The 27,547-nt window shown below is 37.4% G+C and overlaps 1 protein-coding gene across 1 annotated transcript in view; it reads left to right on the top strand.

Annotated features, from left to right (window-relative positions):
• Positions 1-27,547, top strand: part of FGD6 (FYVE, RhoGEF and PH domain containing 6) — a 98,896-nt gene that overhangs the window by 7,869 nt on the left and 63,480 nt on the right. Inside the window, 2 exon segments of the mRNA XM_006914602.3 lie at positions 2-119; positions 25,779-25,929. Of these exon segments, the coding sequence (XP_006914664.1) occupies positions 2-119; positions 25,779-25,929 (269 nt within the window).

Raw genomic sequence — 27,547 nt, forward strand, 5'->3', positions numbered from 1 at the left:
TCGGAATGGCAGAATTCCAGCAGCGTGGAGGACTCTGATGCAAATGTGTATGAGGTAGAAGAGCCATATGAACCCCCAGATGGTCAGCTGCAACTTGGACCTACACATCAACATTCCAGGTAACACTCTTGTGCCAGACAGACACTGCACTTTCACATCCATCACTGAAATTAATCTTCAGCAACCCCGTGCGACAGGTAAAATTGCACACAGAGGGAGATCACTTGGTGAGAGTGGGTCAGGTAAGCATATGTTAAATTATTCCAAAGGGCAGTCTCTTTTATCATTTAGTCAGAATGGGTATTTGCAGTGCAAGATTGAAGTACCTAGGGGAGGAAATTGGCCAATTGAGTGAGGTGTATATGCTCGGTGTAAGAAATCTGTGAGGTTATTGAAATCTATGCATTTACCTTTGATACCCTTGTCAGGTGGAACCTCTAAGTTTGCAAAAGTTACCACTCTGAGGATTAGTTATTTTATCTGTCAAAGGCTAGTATAAGTGCTAACTTCAAAAGGATATGGGAAAAATACAGGAAACACATTAACTACTCTCCTTTCTTATTTTTGTGTAGGCGCTTTCAGCCCTTAGTATACTTATGCCATCCATCTTATTGAAACCTTGCCCATCCTTGATGGCCCAGCTCAGCAATCATTGGCTTCATAAAGCTTGTACAGTTGCCTAGTGGGAAATGTTTACTTCCTATTCTGACTTCCCAGTTATGCTGTGGTGTCCTCACAGCCTTTCCCTCAATCTGTCTTATGGTGTGGTTCTTTACTGATCTGTCTGATGTTCTGTATCCGGCTTTAGGCTCCATGAAGAGGTCTGATCATATCTTTTTGTCCTGCATGAGGCCCACCAAGGGGCTTAGTAGGGATCAGTAGACGTTGGTTGGGGGTGTACAAGAGAATGAATGAAAAAGAGGCAACGGAAGCAACCACTTCAGCTGCTGCCTCCTTTCTCCACAGTCACAAAGGGAGTCTTTGCACTGTATTAAGGCATTGATGTTGTGTTTAACACAAAACCCATAGGCCCTTTTTGAAGTCTTCATATTCTTCTTAGGTCTCTAACTTCAAGCTCTGAATACTCACGTCTTAAAATGGGACTTTCATAGAAATATTAACATACATGATACATAGTAGGGGCTAAAAAGATTATTGGGTAAATTGAATAAATTGTCTATTAAAATCGTAGTGCACCAAGTAAAATAAATTATTTTTTTAATTTCACATATTATAGCATTTTTCTTTATTCATAATCTTTTCTGCCCTTCCTCCTTGACCCATACAAGATGACTTACCCTCCTTGCCTAACTTGTCTCATAGCTGACTATTCTGTTGACAACTGTCTACTCTCTGAACATTAGGACCCAGGCATAAGCCTCTTCCTTGGCCTAAATATTTTGATGGAGAATTGGAGTCAAGTATCCAACTTTTAAAAAAATTTGTCTATTTTCACGTCTGCTCTTCCCTCTATGAAACAATTTTGTTGGTATTATCCTCCTTTTAACATGCTTTTGTGTAGTGGTGTGTATATGTGTGTACAAGAAGAATGAATTTGGCTTCTTTATGATATGCTACTATTGTTAGGTAAGGTAAAGTTTTTTCTTGAAATTGGAGTTTGGCCCTTGGTGTATAAGTTTCCTATTGGCCCTCATGCTTAAATCCTAAGGGTTTGTCATTTTCTCTAACACAAGCTGTAAATGTCTAGAACTTGTCCTTTATCTGTTGTGCTTCTTATACAGTTAGAAGCCCCATTGTTCACTTTGGGGGAGCCAGATCGGAATGGGTAATGTACACAGCCTGCCAGTGCACCTGGGTGGCATTCATAAGGAGGGTTCTTTCTCAAGGCCACAGAAAACCAAGGGTAGCTTTCGATAGGTTACGGGTCCTCAAGTAGGGCAGCCTGGTGACGAGTGGGTGAGCTCTGCTTTTGAATTTTCCATGGAGATTTATTTTTAGGCCTGGAGCAGAGAGCTCTAAACAGGCTTGAGACTCCTAAAATGTGCCAGCTGAATCAAAAGCCTTCAGTCATAGGACCAGAATAACAGTTTTGCCTGGGAGATTGTACCTTTTGTAAAAAAACATTGGAGAGACAGAGAAAGCAAAAATCCAAGCCTTCGTGAAGAGGGCACCTGGACACCCTAAAATAAGGTAAATGAGAAGTGGGGCATGCATTTCAGGCAAGCTGAGAGGATCCAAGTCGAAATTGTTTGCTAGTCTGGCTATTGAAACTATAGACCTGTTCTTTACAGTAATTAATTCAAAATCAAACACCCTAGGGTTCTAAAATGATAAGAAAAAATGCACATGAACCCTGTTTAAGATTTTTCTGTTGGAGTGAATCGGAAGAATGTAACAGTTTCTCAACCGTTAGGGAAGTGTGGATCATACCTACGGGCTAGTTTATACTGTCTACATATTTAATAATTACAGTCTACATATAATAGCCAACCAGATTCCAGATCAAACAGACATTTGGCAAGTTTGGGGGTAGCCCATCTGGTCACCTTTTTTAGAATGTAGATGTTTCATGAACTAGCTTAACATTTACAAATTTATAACAACACATTTATAAGTTATCAGAAAATAATGGGCAGTCCCCAGTTCCAGATAGGGTTGTGTTCTGAAAGTTCATGATAATTCGAAATTCGGACTATACTTCCCAAAGAAACAGTTTTGGTAATGGTGGTAAAGTTTAGCCCCCAAATTATAGTAACCGTTACTGTCCTGGCCTCCTCTTCCCAGGTGAATTCTTCCTCTCAGCACTTTCTTGGGCTGAAGCAGGAGGGTCAGCCGGGGTGGGGTTGAGCACCAGGATGTCGGAGGAGCAAATTCACTGGGTCTGAGGCTTCAGGGTTTGTGGAAAGGATGAGGTGACTAAAGAAGAATGAGGAAACTGGAGGCTGGGCTTGCTGTGTGAGAAAGATTGTAAAGCTTTGGGAGCGATAAGGAGAAAGGAAGGGCTGCGTGGTTGGGACTCAGTACGCCCTGGATTTTCTTTGCCTTCCTTTTTTCTTCTGTCCCTTCCCTCTCACCTTCACTGTTCTCCTTTGCTAACTGCGTGATACTGCTAATTGAGTTTCTGACCCTTAGGCAAGAGTGAGTAGAAGAAAGGGGGGGAGGGGATCTGGGTGGGTAAGGAGTGGCACTGGGGAAATCCGGCAATGAGGAAGGAAGTCTGGCCAAATCTGAAGGTGAAGGAGGGTGCAGGGGAGTTCCTATGGCCATAGACACTGTAGCTTTCAGGTGTTCCCAGTGAGGTCATCATTGCGACACTGCTCTGGGTTCTTAGAAGCACTTTTGTTGGAAATAAGATTGTGTGCCACTCCGAATTATTTTTGGTGTATTTTGGATATAGTTACGCATTCTCTTCCCCCAAAGATTTCAGGCCTAATAAATCTAAAACAACTAGCAGGCAATGGGCATTTCTCTCACTGCATGCAGGTAATACGTGCTCAGTTACTATTATTTTAGAGGTTTGATTTCCATAAGTATATCTGAAAATATGGGCCTTTATTAAAGAGTTATAGACAAATCAGCAAAATAATAGTGTCCAATGTTGGAATTTTTTTCTTGAAATTATAGCAGCTTTCTTGATTCTTTAACCAAGAAAAAAATTTCCCTGGAAACATTCCAGGTTTCCCTCTGTTGTTTTAGTTTGTTCTTACTGTAAGCACTTCAAAGAAAATGTATGATAATTGAGTTTTCCTAGGTCACCTAGCATGCCCTCAGTTTATTTATTCCGGAATACTGACCATCTGTCAAGCAATGCACGTTCAAAGGTGGAAGGAAGTGCCCGCTTGAGACAGCAGACAATGAATGATAAGACAACATGGTTTTATTCATCCAAGCTTTGTCTGAGCTGTACTCCAGAAGGGTAGTAAAGATGACTTCCCAGAGGTGGTGACACTTGACCCAAGGCTTGTAAAATAGATGTGATTGGATTTGGCGATTAGAGATCACTTTCTAACCTTGAGAAAAGTAGTTTCATCAGTGCTCTGGGTGAAGGAGCCCCATCGCAGACTGAGAAGAGAGGAATCAACAAATGTGTATTGCTGTGTCTTGAAACTCTGCCCAGAAGTCCCTATAGCTTAACAAGTTTGAATTTATATTTTGATTTTCCTCAAGCACCAGAATTCAAAATAAAATAAACTTCAAAATCATTTCTTTTTAGTTAATCAGTATGCCCTCATCTCTGATGAAGGAAAATACTAAATTTTTTTGTTTGTTTTTTCACCATTTTAAACACAAAACTGGGCTTAAAGAGCCATCAAGTGGCATTAATAAGTTGTCTCAAATCCCATTATGGCATTTGTATTACAGATCACCAAACTGGTCTAGAAGATACCTCTCTTGGGTTTCATTTACCATCTGGTGGTACTGGTGAATTTTAATAATGATTAGAGTATAACTTAATAGCCCTAATGAGCATTTCCATGCTGTCATAGCATCTACAAGATTATGCAGTTAGAGGAAGGGGGTTGGGACTCATATATCTTAACAGCAGCCCTTTTCCTGTGAGTTATTTTCAGCATCAGCTCAGGAAATATCAAATATTTGTATGACTCTTTAATTTTGTGTTTCTTGTGTTGGAATCATAGCCACACAGTTTTGGCAAATGTGTTTATATACTTAACCTTACATTTGAAACTGCAGCTAGAAACATTCAATTTTATTTCTTGGCAATAAAGCTTTTCCTTTTCCTTTTTAAATAAGTATTAGTAATTAGTTAATTGCAGTATTTTGTCCAGCTCTATTGCTTTGGCCTCATTTCCTGCCAAAACATGTAAGTGATATTTTATCAAATATATATGCTTTAATATAGTAAGATCCTATTTTATATTTTTAGAGGTGTATTTTTAGTCAGAGATGAGAGAACAAATATTCAACATTGTGATTGTATGGGCGCACGCACATACACACACACACACACACACATACACACATCCTGTGTTGCATGGTAAAACTACCAAGATAGTCAATATCTGCACATTTTGCGGGAAAAAGGTGGCCTTATATTTAGAGATAATTGATTAGTTTTCCATTGCTGGGTTTTTATTAAAGTTTTGAATAGTAAAAATCTAAACATTTTATAATTTAGCCAAGAATATGATGATTTGTTTTCATAAAATTGCAGTTAATTATACCAGCGAGACAGAAATTGCTTTGCAAAATGAGCTTCTGACCCATATCCTGGAGAAATATTCTCAGTGTGAACCTTTTGGGAAAGGGCATATGGCAAGGTGACAAGGAGGGGCTCATTCTTTTCCTAAGCATCTTAAATTCCTGTAAGGACCTGATAGGTAAAGGTAATCAGATAATCCATCAGTCTGTGAATGTTTTAAATGTATTAGTGGGATGTCTGGAACTCAGAATGCATTTTTTTGCAGTAGAAATAACTGTGAGTAGGAATTAGGTTCCCAGCCAGCCCACAAGAACATATTTAGCTTCTAATATATGAAAAATATAATGGAAAGTAATAGAAAATGAGACCGTAGCAGGACTGAAACAGAGCAGTAAACTTAAATGAATAGTTTTTATGACTTTTAATGCTCGTGCATTCAAGGAGGAAAAGGTTAGTGTGTTGAGGAAAATATTAAGGGAGAAGGGAACAAGCTGAACTGTGTAAGATGAACTTTGGTTCAGCAGTACACCAGGTGGTTCAGGGACATTCCAGATGTGCACTCACATTTGTACATAAGGGGATGAGTGTGTTCTTATTTCAGATATTCATAAGTAATGCTTGTGCTTGTATATTACTTTTGTAAGCTTTCTGTGTTCTTCCAGACATTTCTTTTAAATGGATCATCTTTTCCTGGCATTGCATAGATTAACTGGGTATTTAAGGAAAATCCTTTATTTAAAAAAGTAGAAATGTTTATATGAGTATATTTATTATAATACTTTCCTAAAACTATATTAGGTACAAAGAGTCATTCGAGTTGTAGCACATTTGGGTGTGGGACACTACAAAGAAGTGCTAACCTTTTTATTAAATACTGAGCTTAAAAGTTAAGTTCAAGAACAGAGCTGCCTACTATTCTTCTGGGTGGTGTAGAAAAATCTACTTTGGTGGTTTAGTCTGGGTCTGGTAATTGTGTTCGTGGATCTCTGGAGAGGAAAAAATGTTTTTGTAAGTAGTTTTGACATCAGGCAGAGATAATCATTGGAACTATAAAAATTGGGCCAGCTAAATAGACTATATCAGTGGAGTAAAGTACTATGATAGTATTTCTAGGAAGAGTAGCTGTTTTCTGCAGTTATCTTTTAGGTTTCTCAACCCTTGTTGCAATAATACATGCAATACATTTGCATGTATTATAAGTCCATTTTAGTTTCATATAAGTATGAATTAGAGTAAGGTTGTATTTGGTGTTATACCCTTTTATACATAAAGAAATTGAATCATGGTGGTAGTGGCTTCAGGAAAAGTGGACAAAGATGGAAATGCAACTGGATTAGTGGTTCTGATTCCTCATGTTCAAGGGTCTGTTTACCAGACTCTCCCATTTATCGAAGAGTTTTGGTTTCTGATTCAGGAAAGGTAAAATAATAAACACTGAACAAAGAAGTCAGTTTCTCCTGAATGTTTGGATAAAAATAAAACGGAAAACAAAACACATTTAGCCTTTTTATGTTTGAAATGGTGTAACCACTTGTTCCTTTAGCCCTCGTGGATTCTGCTGAACACTTTGTTTTACTTAGATCATATATTTTTTTTGTAGTCAGTTTCTTGGTAACATATTTATAACAGTTGATATACTTTGGCATATGTTAGTATCATTTGAAACATTAGGAATTAAAGGATAGATTCGTGTTTTAATAAATTTAGAATAGCTTTTTTTTTTCTTAATCTAGAAAGCAATTCTGATTTAAATTGTTTGATAACTAATTTCAAGTCTAGGAAAGTAGATATATAAAGAAGAAATAATTGGTAACTGTTTTTTCAATGGTCTTTAGATATAGTGGCAGTCATAAGTAAACAGATTTCGACTTAAATGAGTAGCTTTTTTACTACTTAACTTTTCTTTTCAGAGCTTCACTGTTAGAAACATGAGGATAAAGCACAGTTCCTCTCTACAACCCTGTCAGGTTATGTGAAGAACTTGGAAGGGGGCAGGGAGAGATAATGAGGTCATTCACGAGTCCAGGTCTAATTTATTTGGTAGCAAAAGTTTGAGTGGGGAAACTTAAATGGGGGCCTTTGGGTAGTTTGAAAAATTTGGAAATTCAGGTATGTCTTTTAATGGTTTTAGGTTAAATGTAGTCATAGAATCATTAAATTTTAGAACTAAAGGAATTGTAAATTATCCAATCCAGCCTCCTCATTCACGAATGAAACCAAGCCCAACAAGACTTGACTTTCCCCACACCACAGAGATGAGACTTTGGAAAACCAAGGCTCCAACCAGGTGCTTCACATTATCACATTGTCCCTTCTAAGGCTATTGTGGAAGCATTACGGAGAAAATAAGATTTAGAAACCTCAAGTGATTTTAGTTCCAAAAGATTCAGGTTTGTTTGTACCACTGCCATTTTTATCCTGTTAAAGCAGATAGTGGTACCTCTATCAGGAAGATGGGCTGCATACAGCTACATAAGAACACAGGGTTATATGGCTCTGATTTTTTAAATGGTGATTTCGGCGGGGAAGGCGGAAAGTGGGATGGGGGATGAGTATTCAAATTAAGCAGAAGCTTTCAGCCAAAAAATATCTGTTCCTACTAGTATATGTTAACAAAATTTTCTTCCTTCCAGCTTCTCCCCATCAACCTGTTTTTTTCCCCACTTCACCTAAAGTTTATCAACCAGACAATATCAAAGATAAGAAAAGCTATTAACATCAAATATCATGGATTCTATGCTTAGTAGTAATGGCTACTATTTACTTAACATTTCTGACATGTCCAGCATTAAGCTAGGAGCTCTCATGTGTTATTTAGTCCCTACAATCCTATGAAATAGATACTATCTTCTTTTACAGTTGGGGAAACTAGGACTTAATAAGGTTAAATAACTTGACCAAGGGCACACAGCTAATATGTAGATAAACTGAGTGTGGAACCAAATTTTCTGACCTGAGACACATCAATTTTAAATCAGAACATGTTCATATTGTTCTAGGCTTTAATGCATTTGTTTTGCCATTATTTTATTTTTTATGTTTAATATTGGTGGAGGTCTGTGAATCTTCTACCCAGGGGACCGTGACGGACAAAATAATACTGACCCTGATTTGTTCACAATCTAGAGGGAAAACAGGGACACCTGCAGTGATATGTATAGATATTAACAGGCATTTCAGAGGCCCCAGATCTTTCATGCAAGAAGAGCTCGTTGATTGGAAAGCTTTTAATGGTTAGGAAATAGATGCTTCAGTGGTCGGAAACTGAACTAATTGTGCCATGTTTGCATTTGGTCAAGTTATTGGTGGCTGCTATTCAAAGCAAGTTAAAATGGTTCTTGTCATTTACCAGTTACATGTGGACATTAATGACATAGAAAGGACTATGCATGTCTCATATTTCCCCACTGATTTACATGACAGTTGCTTATCTCATCCCTGTTCCTCATTTCATTCTCTGTCAAGTACTTTCTGACATCTAAAGCACTATAGTTTAATAGTTAATTACTATTTATGGCTCCCCAAGGTAAATAATTTTGTAAGGCTGAAATGCCTTTTATAATAACATAATATCCCTATTATTTTAATGGAAAAAATAGATTTAAATGAATGGTAGGTTTTTTTTCTCCAAAGAGACAGGTAATACAGTCTCTCTTGTAGAGGGGGTAGGATTTCTGGAGCCTTTGAATTGTGGAGAGGGCAAGACTTGGAAACTGGGTGAAGAACCACATTCAGTTTGGCTGTAGGTGAGAGAAATTCTTAAAGCATCGTTGCTGGCGCTGCCAACACGGGTCACAATCACTGACCCCGTTCACCAAGAGACTTGCTAAACCTACCTCCAACCTGAAAGTGATTAAGATGCGTCTTTGAGACTTAATCTGTATTCATCCTGCCTAGGCTCAACTGAACTTGGCTGGTCTCATTTTAAGCAAGTAAATGCTGTAAATCATATTGCAGAAAGCATTTAAATTTCTTCTCCGCACACACTGCTGGGCATTTTAACACTGTTTGCATTAAATAATTACAGTGCAAATTATAATAGGCTGCTTTAAAGTAAGCCTGGCAAGACTTCTCTACTTGGCTGTTAAAGGTAGATACGTGTATATGAAAGTACTCAAACTATTTAAAATATCCTATAACTCAGACTTTTAATGAATTTTTAGTTTTTTCTCTCAATTTAATCCAAATTAAAATCTACCCCGATATAGCTACGCAATTGGCTTCATTTTTCGGGATGTTTCATTATCAAAGAGCATATAAGTACATACTTACAGTTTTTAGTATTCAGGTATAGGTACATCTAAGTTTCACTTCCCTACATCACTTATTTCCTGCCTTTCCTCTTCCCCATGTTTTATAGTAAAACAGAGGATGGAAAAGGAACAGTGGGGTGATACTGCTCTGGAGACTCTTGTTATAGGAGTCTGCTGAAATTCCATGGCCTCAATCTGCCAGTTTTCCACGACTCTGGTGCTCAAAGACTCTTACCTAATGACAGTTGATTTCAAAGGTGTCTAAGTTCTTACGTAAATATAGTGACATTTTAACTGCTAGAGGGAATATTTTCAAGTGATTTTATTCCCTAGTAGCTAATCAGCTATTTCAGAGAGAGTTGGATTTTTAGATTGTGTTATATAGAATTTCTACAGAAAAATTTTGTAAAATATTTTACTTTTATAGAAATTAATAAACTTAATTTCACCTTGGATAAACCAAAAAGCAAAGAATTACCTCTAATTATGTTTTTCTCACGCTGGTCTCAACATTTGGAAATGGGATAGGGGTCAGGATCAGACTCGAAGTCATAAATTAAAGACAGTTACTACGCACATTTAAAAATAATAAACTAGGTATTTACATTCTAGTTTATTATTTTTTAAAATTGAAATTGTTATTGATATAACTGTAAATTCACATGCAATTGTAAGAAATAGTACAGAGGAAAAACTAAGTATACTTTAGCTAATTTCTCATAATGGTAACATTTTATAAAACTATAGTAAAATAGCACAGCCAGAATATTAACATTAGTACAATCCACTGATCTTATTTAGATTTCCCCAGGTTTGTACTCAGTGTGTTCATGTATTTAGTTCTATACAGTTTTATCACATGTGTAGGTCTGTGTATCCACCACCATGGTCAAGATACTGAACAATTCCATCACCACAAAGATCCATCCCCTTAGTTACCCTTTTAAAATCACACCCACCTCCCAGCCACCCCACGACCCAATCCTTGACAACCAATAATACATTTCAAATTTTTGTCATTTCAAAAAATGTTATATGTCATGGAATCATATAGTATGGAACCCTTTGGACTTGGCTTTTTTCATTCAGCATAATTCCCTGGAGATTCATCAGTCATTGCATGCATGAATAGTTCTTTCCTTTTTATTGCTGAATAATATGCCAGGTCAAGGACACCCAGTTAAAAGACCATTTCCACTGTTTGGCTCTTAAAAAATAAAACTATAGTGAACATTCATGTACCTACCGGTTTTTGTGTGACCATATATTCATTCTCATTTCTCTAGGATAAATGCCCAAATGTGCCATTGTGCGTTATGTGGTAATTGCATGGTTAGTTTTATAAGAAGCTGCCAAAATGTTTTTCAGAGTAACTACCATTTTACTTTCTAACCAGTAATGTGTGAGTGAGCCAGTGTCTCCCCATCCTGGCCAGCACTTGGTGTTCCTCACTTTTTTGTTTTGCCATTCTGATAGGTGTGTAGTGACATCCCATTGTAGTATAATTTGCACTTCCTTGATGGCTAAGGATATTGAGGATGTTAATTATCTTTTCATGTGCATATTTGCCATCAGTATATCCTCTAAAGTGAAATCCATTTCTTTTGTCCCTTTTCTAATGAGAATTCTTATTTGTTTGTTTTTTTTAAAGAATTACATTTTATAATTAAGCATCATTTGGTGTCTCACTCCCTAGAGAACAAAATTCAAACTCTGTTGCTTAATATATAAGACTTTTTGTGATCTGGCCCCAGTTGGCATTTCTAATCTTATGGTCTTATCCACTTGTATAAGACTGACTTAACATTCCTAAACATCCCTATTCCCTTTCATCAGTTTGTTCCATTACCTGACATACCCTTTGCCCCAAACAGATTATCTCATCCTTCTAGACTTAACTCAAATGTTACCTTTTGTGGAAATCTCTCTCTCCTTTCAATGTAGGAAAGGTAACAAAATACCCCTTATTTTTTTATTTGCTCATCTGTCTCCCCTACTATAATACCAATATGCATGAATGAGAGGCACTTAATGTTGTTACTTCACTTCACCCCCAGTGCCTAGAACAGTGCCAGACATATTGTAGGCACACAGTAAATTTTTGTTGAAAGACTGAAAATGAGGAAGTGAATTTGTGGATGCTTGTGTAGCCACTCCCTTCCATAGCGTATTGCCTGGCATATCCTGTTTATAGTATAATAAAAGCAATAGCTAACATTTAATATAACAATTATATACCAAGTAGTACAAGGTATACCCCTTTCTTTGGTTCACTAAAGAAAGGCCAGTTAAAAGGCCATTTCCACTGTTTGGCTCTTAAAAAATAAAAGTATAGTGAACATTCATGTACGTACCGGTTTTTGGTTCACTTTCTTTAGTGAACCAAAGGAAGGGGTATACCTTGTACTACTATTGTTCAGCACTAACTCATCATTCCGTCGTAGCACTTTGTTAACCTTCCCCTACGACCACCTCCAAAAAAATGAAACATAAGATATGTGAAATATAAGAATAAATATTATAGGAGATTGTAAGACCTTTGTATCACTGGCCCCAGCATATACCTGGCACAAAACAGGTGGTAACATCTGAGTAAATAGTTGTCAGGTTGTATATTGCTTTTACTTGTATGAGGTCAGAAGCCAGCTGCATTTTAAGTAAACCAGTATCCCACTGACCAGGCTTCCAGAATGTACAGGAAACATCTGTTAATTTTGGAAAGCAGTTACACTGATTTTGAGAATTACTGCTATTTGCCGAAACAGAGCTCCCTTGGAGAAGAGAGGTTAAGTTAAAAGGACCCACATGCATCTGTCTTTATTAAATACATAATGAGTATCCTTCCATGTTGTGGACTGGTTAAACAAGAAATATTCCATTCCTCTCCATTTACCTGCAGAAAGAAGCGACAGAGTCTAATTCCCACACCGATCAGAAGCAGTTTTTAATAGTTTCTTAAGTAGTACAGGTCTTAAGATAGCTTCATTTTCTTTCAGAAAATAGACAATTGTATCACTAAAAAAAAAAAAAAAAAAATTAAAGTTTTATAAAACCGTCTCTGTGTTTTACATGTAGTAAGACTGGAAGGAAGTCTGGGCAGTCTATAGGAAAGTTTAGAGTTAAGACGTCCCAGCGTCAAGAGCCCAGTGAAGGGCCTGTGCAGTTTTTGTGTATATGGGAAATGATCAGAATGATTTCGCTGCAGATAATTCATCCTATATAGGGTGAATTATGCATATAATTATTTCAGGATTTGAACATGGATCAGTCTGCCAAAATATATTATTTTAGAGTCTTTGTTCTTTTGTCTCCAAATAAAGTGTGTTACAAACCCCAGTACCATGGACTAGTTGGAGATGGGAAAGATGTAAGCGTCTCACCTAAGAACATTTTGAAATCTTTTAGAAAAATGTTAAGAAAACTTCTTACCTTTTAGTATTCTAACCGTACAGCTGATAAAATCCCATGTGTTCGCTGTTCAGAAGCCAGGTAAAATATGCTATGGATTTGCACAAATAACCTGTGAGAGCTCTAATAGATTACAGCTTTCCTCTTAACGTATTAAATTCTGTTTCTAGTTAACGAGTACTGACTGCACATCGTGTGCTGAGCCACCATATTTCGGGAGAGTAGAAAAGGAACTTTCAAAATGAAAATCAGCACTCAGGCTTTAATGAAGAACATAAAGATCAGAAGAGTGAAAGTTCTATGACTATTAAAGAAATCGGTTTTGGTATCATTAAAATATCTGAAATCTTTTTGTAGGGCAAAATTAAATACCTCAAAAATAAGCGAATACATTAGCTCTGATAGTTCAGGACCTTTTTTGATGGTAAAGTGGGTTGAGGTATGTTTTTATATCCAGTAGTTACCACTTTAGTAACTGTCGATGCTTTCATACGGTAGGCTACAATGAGTTCTTAGCTGTTTTCTTATTAGATTGACTCTTGATGGTAGTTATTCTAAGCATCATTAATTCTTATTGAGCCTGCTTACTATTAAGACTCAAAGTATTTTTGTATGCTCTTCTGTACTCTACAAATTAATGTCTTCTTTGCCTGCTCATTGAAATCTTGGCTTCAGTAAATATTTCTGCTAATGCCCTTTTGGCCAGATTCTGTAAGTAGAATCTGTGACTGTGAACAGATATGTTGGAGTTTATAGAAGCCTCTATTTCACTATACTTACCTGATGTTAGTGTGAAAACATTCTTTCTTCCCTGGATTACCTTACAAGGAATTTATCATTTTCCCTGGTGGGTGTAGACAGTATAGAGTGTTAGAAGTGTGTTCATTTATAGGCTGTCTACAGGAAGTGTACCGAAAGCCATTGCTAGATCCATATGTCAACATGGTGTGATTTTTTTGCATTTTAGGGCGAGTCCGGATGGGGTTGGCAGTCTCCAGCCCCTTCTTTTCCTTGCCACTGATCTTTCCTTCCCAAGTATTACAAAAATAATAATAACCGTTTATGAGGAACGCTTAAAGTAATTGAGATTAGTAAGCAGAGAAAGGAGAATGGGGATTTTCAATTCTTTATGTGTTAATTTATTTGTAAGAGATATAGAATTCTTGTGGGTTTTTTTTTTTTTTAAGTTAAAGGTGCACAAAGTGAAAAGTAAAGTGCTCCCCCCTTTCCCTCTCATTATCCCCCTCCATTCTAGTTGAGATTAAAGGTTTTGGGGGTGTTTTGTTTGTTTGTTTTGCTTTTTAATATAGAAAGTTTTAGAATGAATGGAAAGTTTAGGGTAGTTAATCTCTGTCCCTAGAAGGCTTTTGTCACCTTGGAGGTAGTTGAGAAAGGCAGAGTCTGTCAGCACTGTTTCGCCTGCGTGAGAACAGTCTTCCTCCTTGTGTCACCTCACTGCTCAAAGCCTACCCCACCAGGAGCTCAGGAAAAAGCCAGGGTAACCGAGCCCACATCACAGACGGAGGAATAGATGATGCTTTGTCTTTCCACAAGAAAGACAAGAGATCAGTGTTTTGAAGTGCTAACCACTAGACTCTTTCTACCTTAGTCCAGTACAGAAACCTGTATTTAGAAAAGAAATAAGGTACTTTACATTGCAAGATGTTCTCATTACCAAAGGAGTCAGCAGCCTCATTGCATAAGTGACACATGCTTCTTATGTCACTTGTAGTCCTTTTCAGCCCGTGTGGCCCATTGAGGTTGTCAGTCATTATGATCATTATTTACCAAAGAGACAGAAAGCTAGCTTTCAGAAAGTTGCTTTAAAAAGTACCTTGAAATCTAATGGGATACCTCTCAATTAGTCATTTATGTTGGTTACCGAAATTCGTTTAGAGATAGGAGATGGCAGTAGTCAGCTGCCCCAAAGAAGTAGTGAAGTAGTAAGCTATTCAAAAGAAACAGTGAAATTAAACGTGGAAAACATGCCCCAGAGTGACTTGCTGCAAAACCGTGGCTCACATGACCTCATTTCAGGAGTTCTTTACTCAGACATGTACGCTGGTGATGAGCTGCTTCACATGACTGATAATGCAGAAGCTTCTCTCTGAAGTCATTTTTATATTTCTAGACTCTTTAGTGTCTAGAGTAATAATATATTTTTTAAATATTAGAGAATGCGCACAAGTGAGCTTTCTATGTACCAGGCATTGTTGTTAGTTATGTGTATTAATTCATTTAATCCTCATAAAGCCTTGTCAGGTGGGCACTATTATTGTCCTCATTTTATGGGTGAGGAAACAGGTATAGTGGGGTAAAGAGCTTACTCAATTTTATGTCGTAAGTGGTGGAGCTAGGATTCAAATGCAGGCAGTTTTGCTCCAAAGAAGATACATCGCTCCTCTGGGTAATCTACTATACCAAAAGTCAGCAAACTTTTTCCATAAAGGGTCAGATGGTAAATACTTTAGACTTTACAGGCTATATGATCTCTGTTGCAACTTTTCAACTCTGCAGATACAGTGCAAAGGTAGCTACAAGCAGTACAGAAATGAATGTGTGTGGTTGTGTGCCAATGAAACTTTATTTGTGGACACTGAAATTTGAGTTTTATGTAATTTTCACATGCCAAAAAATATTATTCTTGATTCTTTTTTGTTACTATTTAAAAATGTAAAAGCCATTCTCAGCTCACAGGCCTTACAAGAAGAGGCTGGCTTTGCCTACTCATACTATCCTGTTTTGCTTTGTTTTTTTTTTTTCTCTGCGTGTGTGTGTGCGTGCGTGCGTGCACGCGTGTGTGTGTGTGAGAGAGAGATAGGTTAAGATAAAGTCCATTTATTTATTTATTTCATTCATGAAAGAAATAGATCAGGCATCAGACTGAATTCTGAGGTTACCAGGGGTGGTCAAGAACAAAAACTTCCTAGATCCTCTTGTCATTCTGTTTACTTAATAGACTTTGATGTTCTCCCTCTTCTCATGCCTGCTTTTAAAAATTTGTCTTTATTTCCTGTCTAGTGTGTGTACCAGGCATGTTTACACTATTTCATTTAACTTCATAGCCTGTGGTATTATCTCAGTTTTATAGTTTAGAGAAGTATAAAATTGAAGAGCCTAAATAGCTTGCCAGTTACAGCCAGGTGAATGGTGGAGCCTAGATTTAAATGCAGATTTGTCTTCTCTACTGCCTTTTCTCTGCTCCTAAAAATGTGTGAAACCATGATAAAATGTTCGCGACCCTGTCCAAGGTGAATCTGTTTGTCTTACTTCTTGAATGCATGTTTATTTTCACTTCCATTTTCCCTGACTCTAGCTTTCGAAGATGTTACCCCAGTATGATAGAAATGTTATGATTTTTCTTAGTTTCCCAATCAAGGAAGCTAAAAATAAATACAGAGCTAGTCAGCAGTGTAACTCGTGGAAAGATACTCTGATGCATGGGATTAAGAGTGGAGGAAGAAACCAGTGTCCTTTCCTGATGCCCTCTACAGTCTCTCAGTCTTGAAAGAAAATGGACTTATATCCCCAGGATGCTCTGAGAAGGAAATGGGTCCCGTATGGTCTTGGTGGCTATCCATGATCCATGGTTGGTCTTGACTAGACTTTTAAGATCATTCTTTTGTGGATAGTTGTGTATAGTTGCGTATACTTATTTGTGTATAGTTTTAGATAAGGAAGTGGACTGATTTATTCATAGTGACAGTTTAACCTCCCCTTCTCTGACTCCTTATGGGCTCCCAAGAAGCCTACTATCCTTTCCCCATCACAGTGGAAAATCCCAATTATAGATTATGTTTCCTGTTAGAAAATGGGAACACTCAAGTAGGTGGAGATAAAATAAGATCTGGGGCTGAAAGCAGATGTCCTTTAGGTTTAACTACTGGTTTCCTTGTAATTCCCCACTATTTTATTATAGCGGGGTCTTTATTTAATGTAACATTCAATATTCTGTAACATAGATATGTCATTTCTGTAGCACATAACATAAATACCTTTAACTTGAAAATTGCTTGAGTTTATCATGGGAGAATCTGTTGGGATGTTTACACAAAATGTAATTAGGTGTCCATGAAGATAACATTATAGACCCTTCAGTTTAACTTCTCAGGATAATCCTATTAGAAACACCAGTGTACCTACTTTATACTTAAGGGTCCTAGGAAATGGCATCCTCTTTGGTAGTTGTTTTAATTATCTTTTTGTCACCCTGTTAGTGAGAGAGGCATTCTGGCCCTAGGGTTATGGGGATGACCAAACACATGACACTGGACAGTTGAGATTGACAGCAGTTTATAAGTCACATATGCTCATAGCCTAGGGGAGGAGGACGCAGCATGCCACACAGGCCCATACCAGGGTTGCACTTGGTGGATTGAACTGCCAAGGACTGTGGGGGCAGTCTCTGTAATTTCAAGAGGATAGGGTGACCCTGCTTTCCGTGGGAGGGTGTGATGGGCTAGTTTGAATAATTCTACCCATTGGCAAGGAACTATGGTGTTATCCTCTACTCAGGGCTAAGCCAGAACTGTCCCTGCAGTGGAGAAGGTAGTTTGGCTAGAGCACCTTATTTGAGAGAGCAGAGTGGGAAGGGCAACTTGTAGTTAGAACATTAGAAGCCCTCTTGGTTTTCTGAAGATGTCAAGGCAGAACACAGTATTAGGCCTTATACCATATTGGTTTCATATTGGGTCACAATCAAGAGGATAGCATGGGCAGAGGAAATGGTCATATTTTCCAGAAGTCTTACCACCTTTTCAATGGCCATTAGGATTATGATGAAAAGATATTAGCAGAAGTAATATGGCATTTACAACTGACACAAAACACATGGTCACCCTGTTAGAGAAGGTAGTCAAAAGGTGAACTCTTTCTTTTCACTTACCAACCAGTCTTACTTCCCTGGCCCAGCTCTCCCATTAAGTTTCCTACTCTAGTGTTTGAATCTGGTAAAACCAAGGAGAGGGATTGAGTTTGGATCCCCAGTTCCCATCAGGGATGGATGATTATTTCTTCTGCCTTGGCTGCTTGCCAGCCTTGTTAGCAGTAGGAACCTCTCTCAAACTTGGTGGACTGCCTAACTTCTCATCACATAGAAATGCCCCCACCAGATCACCATCTAAATCACTTCCAGGCCTTTGCACACACCATTTCCTCTCCAGTCCTCTCCCATTTAGGTTGCCTTTGCTCCTCCTTTCATTTACTGAAGTCTGTTCTCCCAAATGCCCACACCTCAAGTCTCTGTTTCTGCCCCAGCCTGCATGGGGTACTTATTTTTCTGGCTCTGTAGCCTTCAGTATCTGTGCACTGACTTTAATATTTAGCATGCACTAACTTTTAGTTCTGTTTTTATAGTCCCTGCCTTTAATCCTAATAACTGTAGTTATTTCAGTTCCTTCTGCCTTTATCTATTTAGGAAAGTCACTCAGGTATATAGAGAAGCATCCAGTAGAATTTACAGTTTGAACATTATCTATTTCTATTAGATTATCTATCTAAAATAGTATAGTGTATGACACATAAAAGGCCCTCAATAAATATTTATTGAAATAAATAGCATAGCACTTTTATATATTTTAAATATTATAAACATATATATGTGAAAAGTGTCTGTGTATAAATATATCTACATTAATATGTGTGTGTCTAAATATGAAGCACCTTCATGTAGTCAAGCTAAACATTATTTTTAGTGGCCTTTATTTGGTCTGGTACTAATGAGTTATATAATAAGGAGATAAAGGGAAGAAATGATGTTGGCTCAACCGTAACTTTATTTAAATTTTTGAAATTTTTCAACAAAATAAACACCATCTTTGCTATGACAAAACTAGATTGGGAACCTGCTATATTTTATTTGGAGGCAATTCTAAGCTCAATAGAATGCTTTTCTATTTTTATTAAAACAGATTTCTGTCCACATTTCTTGAAGAACATTTTAAGGAATCATTCCTCAAACCCTTCCAAATTCTAAGAAAGCAAAACTGCTGTTAATTAAATGTTTGCTGTTTATTTTAGCTAATGCTTGTGTCAGGAGACTTTTATAACAATTTCTCTCTAGCTAGGAACAGCTCAGGCTTGAAACAGATTCCTCTCGGCTAAGCTAGAGGGGCAAGAGTATCTGTTGGACTCTAATCAGCCTCCTGTGTCATTAAGATTGGGCCAGAACCCTGGAGGGCATGATCCTTACTTACAGGCCAGAAGTTCTCACAGCCCCAGAAGGAGCACTGTGGGAGATGCCTAATAATACGGTGCGTTCACTGTCACTTAATTGGCAAGTTGTGGGGTTACTCTGTGGCCCCTGCAGACCATTGAACAATCAGTCTCTCTAACAGCCTCTTTTTCTTTTTTCTTTCTTTCCCTCCCCCTCCTTCCTTCCTCCTTTCTTTCCTATCTTACTTATCCTTCCTTCCTCCCTCCCTCCCTCCCTCCCTCCCTCCCTTCCGTCCCTCCGTCTGTCTTTTTTAAATATTCTCATCACCCTAGGAAGGAATAAGGTACCCCTAAAGAGCTGATGCTCTGAACCATCTCTTATAAAACTATATAAACTTTCTGGTTCTATGGTGGTGTGTGTGTGAGAGTGTGTGTGTGTGTGTGTGTGTGTGTGTGTGTGAACTGTCTTTGATAAAGTAATAATACCATTAATGAAAATGTTCTTAAAAAGCACCAAAGGGTAAATTATAGTCTCTTTCTTACCTCAGACTTTAGTCCCAGAGGCAGTCATTGTTATCAGTTTCTTCTGAATCTTTCCAGAGCTATCTACCAGCGTATTTTTGTGAGTTTTTTTGTATGTATACATTTATATATATACATACACATATACATTTATATGTGGGTATGTATATGTATTCTTTAATGAATGCACACTGTTCTGTGCCTTGATTTCTTTTTAACCAAGCAATATTTCTTGGAGAACAATCTATATCCTTGCATGTAAATCTACCTCAGTTTTTAAATAGCTGTTTATTAATTCAATGTATGGATTTGCCCCTACTTGTCTAATTAGTCTCTTATTTGGCCATTGAAATGGGAATCTTTTCAAACTGCTTTTTTTTTTTTTTTTATTTGGTAGTTAAACCTTAATAACTCTAAACTACTTACATAAAAGGGATATAAATATCTGGGTAGGTTCTCTTCTACTCTAAGGAATTTTGAATTGTTTGTTTCGTAACCCATTTACAGAGTGTCCTGCAAGACGGTATTTTAAGTAGCAGCCTCAGAGTACTGAGCCTGATTTTGCTTTTGGTCAGTGAAGTACAGCTTTAAGAATCCTAGTAGTAAGTGCATTTCTGGGGAAGGAGGTATTTTTAAGGGTAGAGGTTGCCCCAGGAAAAGGAAGCAGACCAGTTTTTTCAGGGTCCATCACTGACAGTTACCCAACGCCAGTTTTCAAGCAGTCTTCCAGTTTACATTACAGGGAACCTGGATATTTTTCTGTGGTTTCTTTTTCTGAAGTCACAGAACCCTGGCTTGCTAGTTTTAAAGGCTTGGTTATTAACACTCTAAAATTCATGAACCAAAGAATAAAAACACTAATTGCATGTATTTTACATTGCAAGTCTTTTTTATTTTTACTGTGGGGGAGGGGTAACAAACTCCTGCTATGGTATCCCTTGTTTTCATGATTTTATTTATTCGTATTCCGTGGTTATTAATCAAAACATTTAACTCAAAATAGTTAATACACTCATCCATATGTTCAATTACAGACTTTTAAATGGAAATCAAGATAATAAAATCATTACTTTAAAAAATAAAAGAGTTTGCCCTAAACTTTTGGTAGTCTCAAAAGAAGATTAAAAATTAATTTATATTAAGAAACTAATGTAGATACCTTTCTTGGTGGGGAGGGGGGCGGAGGAAGGATTTCTGCTATTATACTGTAAGAAGAACATCAGCCATCCACTGCTTTACATATTATTGATGCATCAGTGCTTTTTCTAGTAGAAGTGGTTAGTAATGGAGACCCGTCAGATGGTCTGGTTTACCTCTCAGCACGGAGGGGTCACACTTGTTGAACCTGATATTTGTTCAGGTCAGATAAGTTTGCTTCGGTCTCCGTTATCTCTTATTTTTTATGTTTTCTCACCCTGGCTCTGCACATCCTTAAAATAATTGTGCAAGATCCTGTGTTTGGAAAACCTCAAAACATGATACGAATAAATGGATCTTGTTTATTAGAGGATGAAAATGGCTGCATATGGCTATTTCACAAGTTGTGCTTTGTTTCTTAGGAGAAGTAGAGAGAGAACTTATTCATTTTAGGGGTAGTTCCCAGGAAAATGTGTGAGTGGGGGATGGAGAAAATTCTACGGTTATTGTGTAATTAAGAAGAAGAACTAAAAACGAGAATAAGAATGGGTTTTAAATTGTTTTTTTGTTGATTTGATTTGTGGTTTCAACCTAACCCTGAAATATGCAATTTCACAAGGGGATGGAAATAACAGAGTAAAAAGTTTTTTGATGAAACTAAATAGAAACAGTTTTCTGGTGAAAATTATGAAACAGATTTATATAGTTGGCATATTATAATATATAACATTAAAATTTCTTTGCTAATTTTTCCATGTAAGGTTCATCCTTGAAGTTCTTAATAGTAGTTTTTTCCATTCAATCTGTGATAAATATGAAAGCAGCCAAAGGAAACACATAATCACTAAGTCATAATGAGATAGCATTTGAAAAAGAATTATAACAACATCCTGAGGACGAGCAGGTTTTGTTCAGTTTGGGCCAGGAGTGGAAAGAAGAGGAAGAGAAAGATCACAGAAGTTCATATTTACATGTTGTGACTTGGAAATGAGAAACTTCTGAAGGTGAGGGTCTTAGAATAAACTTCTTTGAGTTTGGGAGGAATTACATACTACATTCTTTGTTTAAGGGGTTCAGAATAAAATCACAGGCAAGAGAGGAAAAAGAAACCGGATTTGACAGGATTCAGTGCTTTGAAAGTGTTCTTCAGTTAACGCTACTTCTCTTCCTCTCTCTGTCATTCCCGTCCTTTTCTCTTCCCCTTGCTGGAATTGTTAATTTAATGAAGGTTCACAGAATCTTTTGTTGGTAATGCCCGGCTCAGCATTGTGCAGGTTTTATGCTCCTGAAAAATCTTAGGGGAAAGGGATTCAATAAGTATTTTTTAAAAAACAATTCCTTCTAAAAGAGAGATCACCCTTGATGTGACATCTTACCTGATAGAGAAATATGATGTACTCCCAGTAGAAGATGTACTGTCTCTATATAGAAAATAACATAAGAAGGAAGTAATTTTAAAAAATTTTATAACATTAACTAATCATCTTTATTCCAGTGTATTTGAAAAAAAAAAATTTTTTTTTCTAGACTCCTTCCAGAAGCAAATCTGACCTAGAAAAGATGGCCTGGGGACATAGTCTTGACTCTGTTCTGTTTGTTGTTGCAGCTTACTTCCCTCTTACTATGATTATCAAATGATGATATAACTAGGCAGGAAAGTGTGGAGGAAACACTATGTCCTGTTCCTTTAACCCCAGCGCAGACAGTGTTAGGACATTATCTTCCTGATGATGGGAAGGAAATGTAAGGAATAGAAGAGCCCCGAACTCAATGACTGACATTGGTAGAGAACTCATATTTCATTATTAGAAATCTAAAATTACTTAGATAGATTTGAAAGCTGTTAACAATATGTGGGAAAATAGATTAATCAAACAATTTTTTCTAATCATGTGGAGTGGAAATATAAATGTGGGTACTAGATGCCATCTTTCCTGATTTCGCCACTAAACTCATTATCTTTCTTTTAAAATCAGTTTCTTTGTTAACATTTCTGTTTCAGTCAATATCACCCTCATTTTACTAGTGACTGTTCATGAAACCTCGAAGGAAGACTTGAGTTTTTTTACCATCTCTTTATCCTAGCCCTGATAGTTTTTCTTCCTCTTACATCTAACCCTTCCTCCCAATTCCTAATGTAGTCACCCTGGTTCAGGCTGCCTGCATTATTGAAATTACCTCCTGGATCTCCTTCTACTTCTTCTGTCACCGTGCCCATTCCCCAGTATACCCCCCCAGTTAATTCATTGGCATTGCGTTACAAGATTAATCTTCCTAAAACCCCACGTTGCTCACTTTCCTCCCTCCTAAGCTTCAGAAATCATAATGGTCTCTACTATTCACCATTCAGGTGTGTGGGAAACTTCTTTAACTTCAATTTAAGCTTCAAGATCATCAAGGGGAGCTCACTGATGCTAATAAACAGGGTTGTTTCCCCACCTTCTCTGGTTAGGTCTGGGGTGTGGGGCAGGGACTGGGCATACAAATTTTGATTGACTGAAGAGATGCCAGTCTCTTCCCTATTGGCATTAACGAGAAGTATGATAGTGACATCCAGCTTAGAAGTCTATTAAGGAAATCTTAGGAGTCTGTTGGAAGATTTGGATCTACTTGTTGAAGGCCTACAGGATGAACATAAACTTTTTAGCCGTTTTTCATGCCCCTTGACAGCGTGGCACCTGTCTTCTTCTCCGAGCTTGTTTTCCATTAATTATAGGAGACTCCTGCTGTAGCCACAGTGTTATTTTGTATTTTGAATACAAACAATACCACTTCCACACCATTTATTATAATGCTTAGGATTCCCTTCTCTTTTAAACTATACACTATTTTCAGTATTCCCCCCAAACATTTTTTTGTGATCACCACTACTTTAAATACGTACCATCTGAACATCTCCTAAAATTTAACACCCATTGCTTTTAATATCATTTTTGTTTAGTAAAAAATTATCGAGGGCCTATCATGTCAAGCAGTATACCGGGGATTCAAGTGGAAACAACTATTTCCTTTTCCTTGGGAGTTCACATTTTAATGAAAGAAACAAATTTACCCCAAGTGCAGTCAATTGAGGTTGTATAGGATACAGAAGAGACAAGCAAATTTGAGTTAAGGAGGGTGGACAGGTAAGGTTTTCCATAGGAAACCAATTATCAGAACTAAAATCTCCCAGTGTCTTATGGCAGTATGTTTTGATCCATGTCATTTTAATATTTAAAGCTCTTTTTTTTTTCTTGTTCTTAAATGTTAACTTTTATAAACATATCTCTAATGGATATGGTGACCAATTGGTTACTATCTTCTTAGTAATAGCTTTCCAAATGTTGGACCAATAAACTCCTCTCAGCTTCCCTTTTAGAAACTGAATTTCCTCACAGGTGCCATAGCCCTATTAGTGATTATTCAAAAGTTTTATACCGTTGAGTCCAAAAGATAGGCTGATCTAAAAAAACCCCCAAATTACTAGGATTTTGTTAGAACCAGATTCTTTTGCAATGGGGTGGGGTAGGGCCTGAGGTTTCTTATTTCTGAGAAGCTCCCTGGTGATGTTGAAGCTTTTGTAGTTTGAAAGTGTTTTGAGTGACAGAGTTTTAGAGGATGTAAGGAGACAAAGAATTAAGACAAAAACAAGTGAAGATATGTGTTTCTTCTGCTTACATTAATCCTACAGTCTGTACATCCTGTTAAACTCTCATTTACTCTTGATCTAATTAATTAATCTAAATCAGCTAATTACCCAGCTGGGTTGGGGTCACCTCCCTACACCCAGAGACAGTGAATCTTGCCAGTGATCTGTCTAGAAAGCTTCCACTCTTCACCCTCACCCCTCTCCAGGGAGTGAGTCTCCTCCATGTCATGGGGAACTATGATAAGGTGTACACCCACCTAACTGAGACTGTGATATGATTCCCTGAGGCCCTCCAGCCACTGAGTAATAGGAAACCCCATCTTTGGCAGAGGGAAGTGTTCTTTTTGGCATTCTGCCTTCATCCAACTGGTTTGTTTAACAGTTGGGCTCCAGGAATGGCATCTGAGGCAAGCCTGTATCCTACAGGAACTGGCAGAAAATTCATCTTTAGCTTTTAAGATTCCTGTTTGAAATTCTCATAACTTGTAGGAAACTTAGCCATTGAGTGACCTGCCCATGACCTGCTGAAGAAGCCTGCCAGAGTGGAATTCAACTGTCTTTTTTGCCTGAGTGTTTCCCCTGATGATTTTCTGTGGATTTTTTACTGACTTCTGTTCTGCAGATATTCTTGTAGACTGCAGACAGGAAAGCCGTTGCTACGGGCACTTTGTTCCTGAGTCTTTACAACTAAAGCTAGAAAGTATTATTTCTGTCTTCTTCCTGGGGAACTTTGCTATGGAATTCCCCCCACAGATTGGATTGCAACAACGACAATTAGATTTAAGAGATCTGTCTCAGTACAAAATGGGAAATGTTGATGATGTCAGGCTGGCAAAGAGGAGTTGGTAAATGACCTGATACAGTGGTTTTTAAATTTTAGCATGTATCCCCTAGGGGCCCTGTACCCTCAAGAGTTTCTGATTTAGCAGGTCTGGAGCAGAGCCCGAGAATTTGTAACATCCTCTTTCCTTCCCTTGTCTTGTGATGTGGTTACATAAAAGGCCATTGGTTATAACCAGGGAGGCAGGCACACATTCACAATAGCATATGCATTTTTTATTGTGTTGGCCATCATTACCTCCCAATCCTTGTAGATTTGTTAGCTGAAAAACAAAACAAAACAAAACACCAAGACCCAAGGAAGCAGCACCTCTTCTAATGTTCCTATGCAGACAGTGCCCTTCTGTGGTAACCCAGCTCACATCCTGTGAAGCTTCTTGGTTTGTCCTAGTAGACACCTGATCTTCTAGACTGAAGCTGTATTGAAGCATAGGATGGGGCAGCTGGGAAACTTGCTTTTCACCCACTTTCTTATCAAGAAAATACATGTTTTTCAAGATGATTATTTTAAGCTTGAAATGCATTTGGGTTTTTGAAAGCTGAGGTGGGGAAAGGGAAGGAGAAGTTTGATTGATCTGGCTATTTTCTATCTCTCTAAATCCCTTAGATGCACCTTGCTTACATCACATGAATAACACGGTTGATTTTGTACGTTTTCTGTAGTATTCCTTGTTTTTAAAGGTGGCTAATGGTATACTTTTTATTGAAGCAGTTCTGGAGCGTCCCAGGAGGGCCACAGTGATCTGGACCTTGGCCTTGGTGACCTTCCTTCAGATGAGGAGGAAGTCGTCAACAGTTCTGATGAAGATGATGTTAGCTCTGATTCTAGTAAAGGGGAGCCTGACCTGCTGGGAGATAAACAGGTAGATGTTGGTATTTAATTGTTTTTACTTCTGTGTGTGTTGGTCTCTCATGACACACAGAATTAATATTTATTAGCGTGAGACACACAAAATCCCCCTAGTTTTTTAAAAACTTACAAAACATTTTTTAAATTTAAATTTAATTCCTGATTCAATGTAGTGCCTAAGGTGTTATATTTCTAAGCACATATCACTTAGTGATTATTCAGTAATTTTTGAGGATTTATTTTTGGTAATGTCCATTGGTTTTCTTTTTAATAATAAAAATCCCTCTTAGGATTGTTCCTTTTACTGCTAGTGATTCTACTTGAAAGAAACGAATTCCATGCATTTCAGACTCTAACAAATCTTTTTAGGGATCGAAAAAAGATTGCTGTTAATTGCACATCAGGATTTCCTTTGAAATAATCCGGCCTGTGTGCATTTTCAGAATACATGAAACAAGATTGATCATGTGTTAATAATTAGTTAAGATGCGTCACAGGTGCATAGGGTTTATTATATTATTTCTCTAGATTGCCGTGAATGTCTGTTTCATTTGAAATCATATTTGTTTGAATAAAGACATAATTACAGCAAAAAAGTAGTATATCATCAGTATTCCCAGAATGTGTTGGAATGTTGTAGCAACATGGAATTTGAAAGGACCCACATATTCATAAGCACGTCAAGCCATGGAGAAAATCTGTGTCACCTAACTCCTATGCCATAACTTACCAATATGTTATGCTTTCCGTTCAATATATTTTCGCTTCCTTTAAATTCATTTTCAGCCTTAAATAAATGGAACGTGTTGTGTAATTTTCTAGATTTAAATCCCAATTCTACCACCGATGATCTGGGTATTCTTGGGCAAAATATTTAACCTCTTTAGGCTAAGGAATCCCATTTTATGAAGAAGAGAACAGTACTTACCACATATAATTGTGAATACTAAATGATTTGATATATGTAAAGACTTAGACACTGTCCAGTACCTGGTAAGAACTCAGTAATTATTTGTTTATGTATTTCTTGCAAGACTTAATTTCTCTGCTGTAAAGTATTGAATCATGAGTTGGGAGTAACCACAGAAATTAGCCTTAGAGCTGGTGAGTTTATAAGACACCTAAAATAGATGAATAACTGTTCTTAATCCTCATAGCGCCCCTCGGCAGTCTGGGATTTATTTTGACTATCAGTAATTCCTCCTGTGTTTTATTGGTATATGTCTTGCTTTACTTTAAAAACTCATTTTCTTTATTGCTTCTTGTAGATGTAGATTCTACAAATATTTCTGGAATACCCACTAGGTCCCAGGTAGTGTCGGTATGTATTAGACATAAAGCAGAGCTCATAGTCACTGCTATTGAAGAGTTTACATACTAATGGGGAAAGAGCGGCCATAAAGGCATAAACAGTAAGAACTTCAGAGTATTTCTTGCTATGAAGGGCAGAAAACAGAGTGATATGCTAGAAACTGAAGAGGCTACTTAGGATAAAAGCCTTTAAGAAAGCATTATTTAACTGAGATGCAAATGAACTGGCAGGAATTAAAGCCTGCAGAGTTTGGGGAAGAGCCTTTAAATGGCCTTCCTCTCTAAAGACCATAATTAAATCAACCTTTACTCTCTTTAAT

The sequence above is a fragment of the Pteropus alecto genome, unplaced genomic scaffold (genome assembly GCF_000325575.1).
Source record: "Pteropus alecto unplaced genomic scaffold, ASM32557v1 scaffold94, whole genome shotgun sequence".
In the NCBI taxonomy this organism is placed as follows: domain Eukaryota; kingdom Metazoa; phylum Chordata; class Mammalia; order Chiroptera; family Pteropodidae; genus Pteropus; species Pteropus alecto.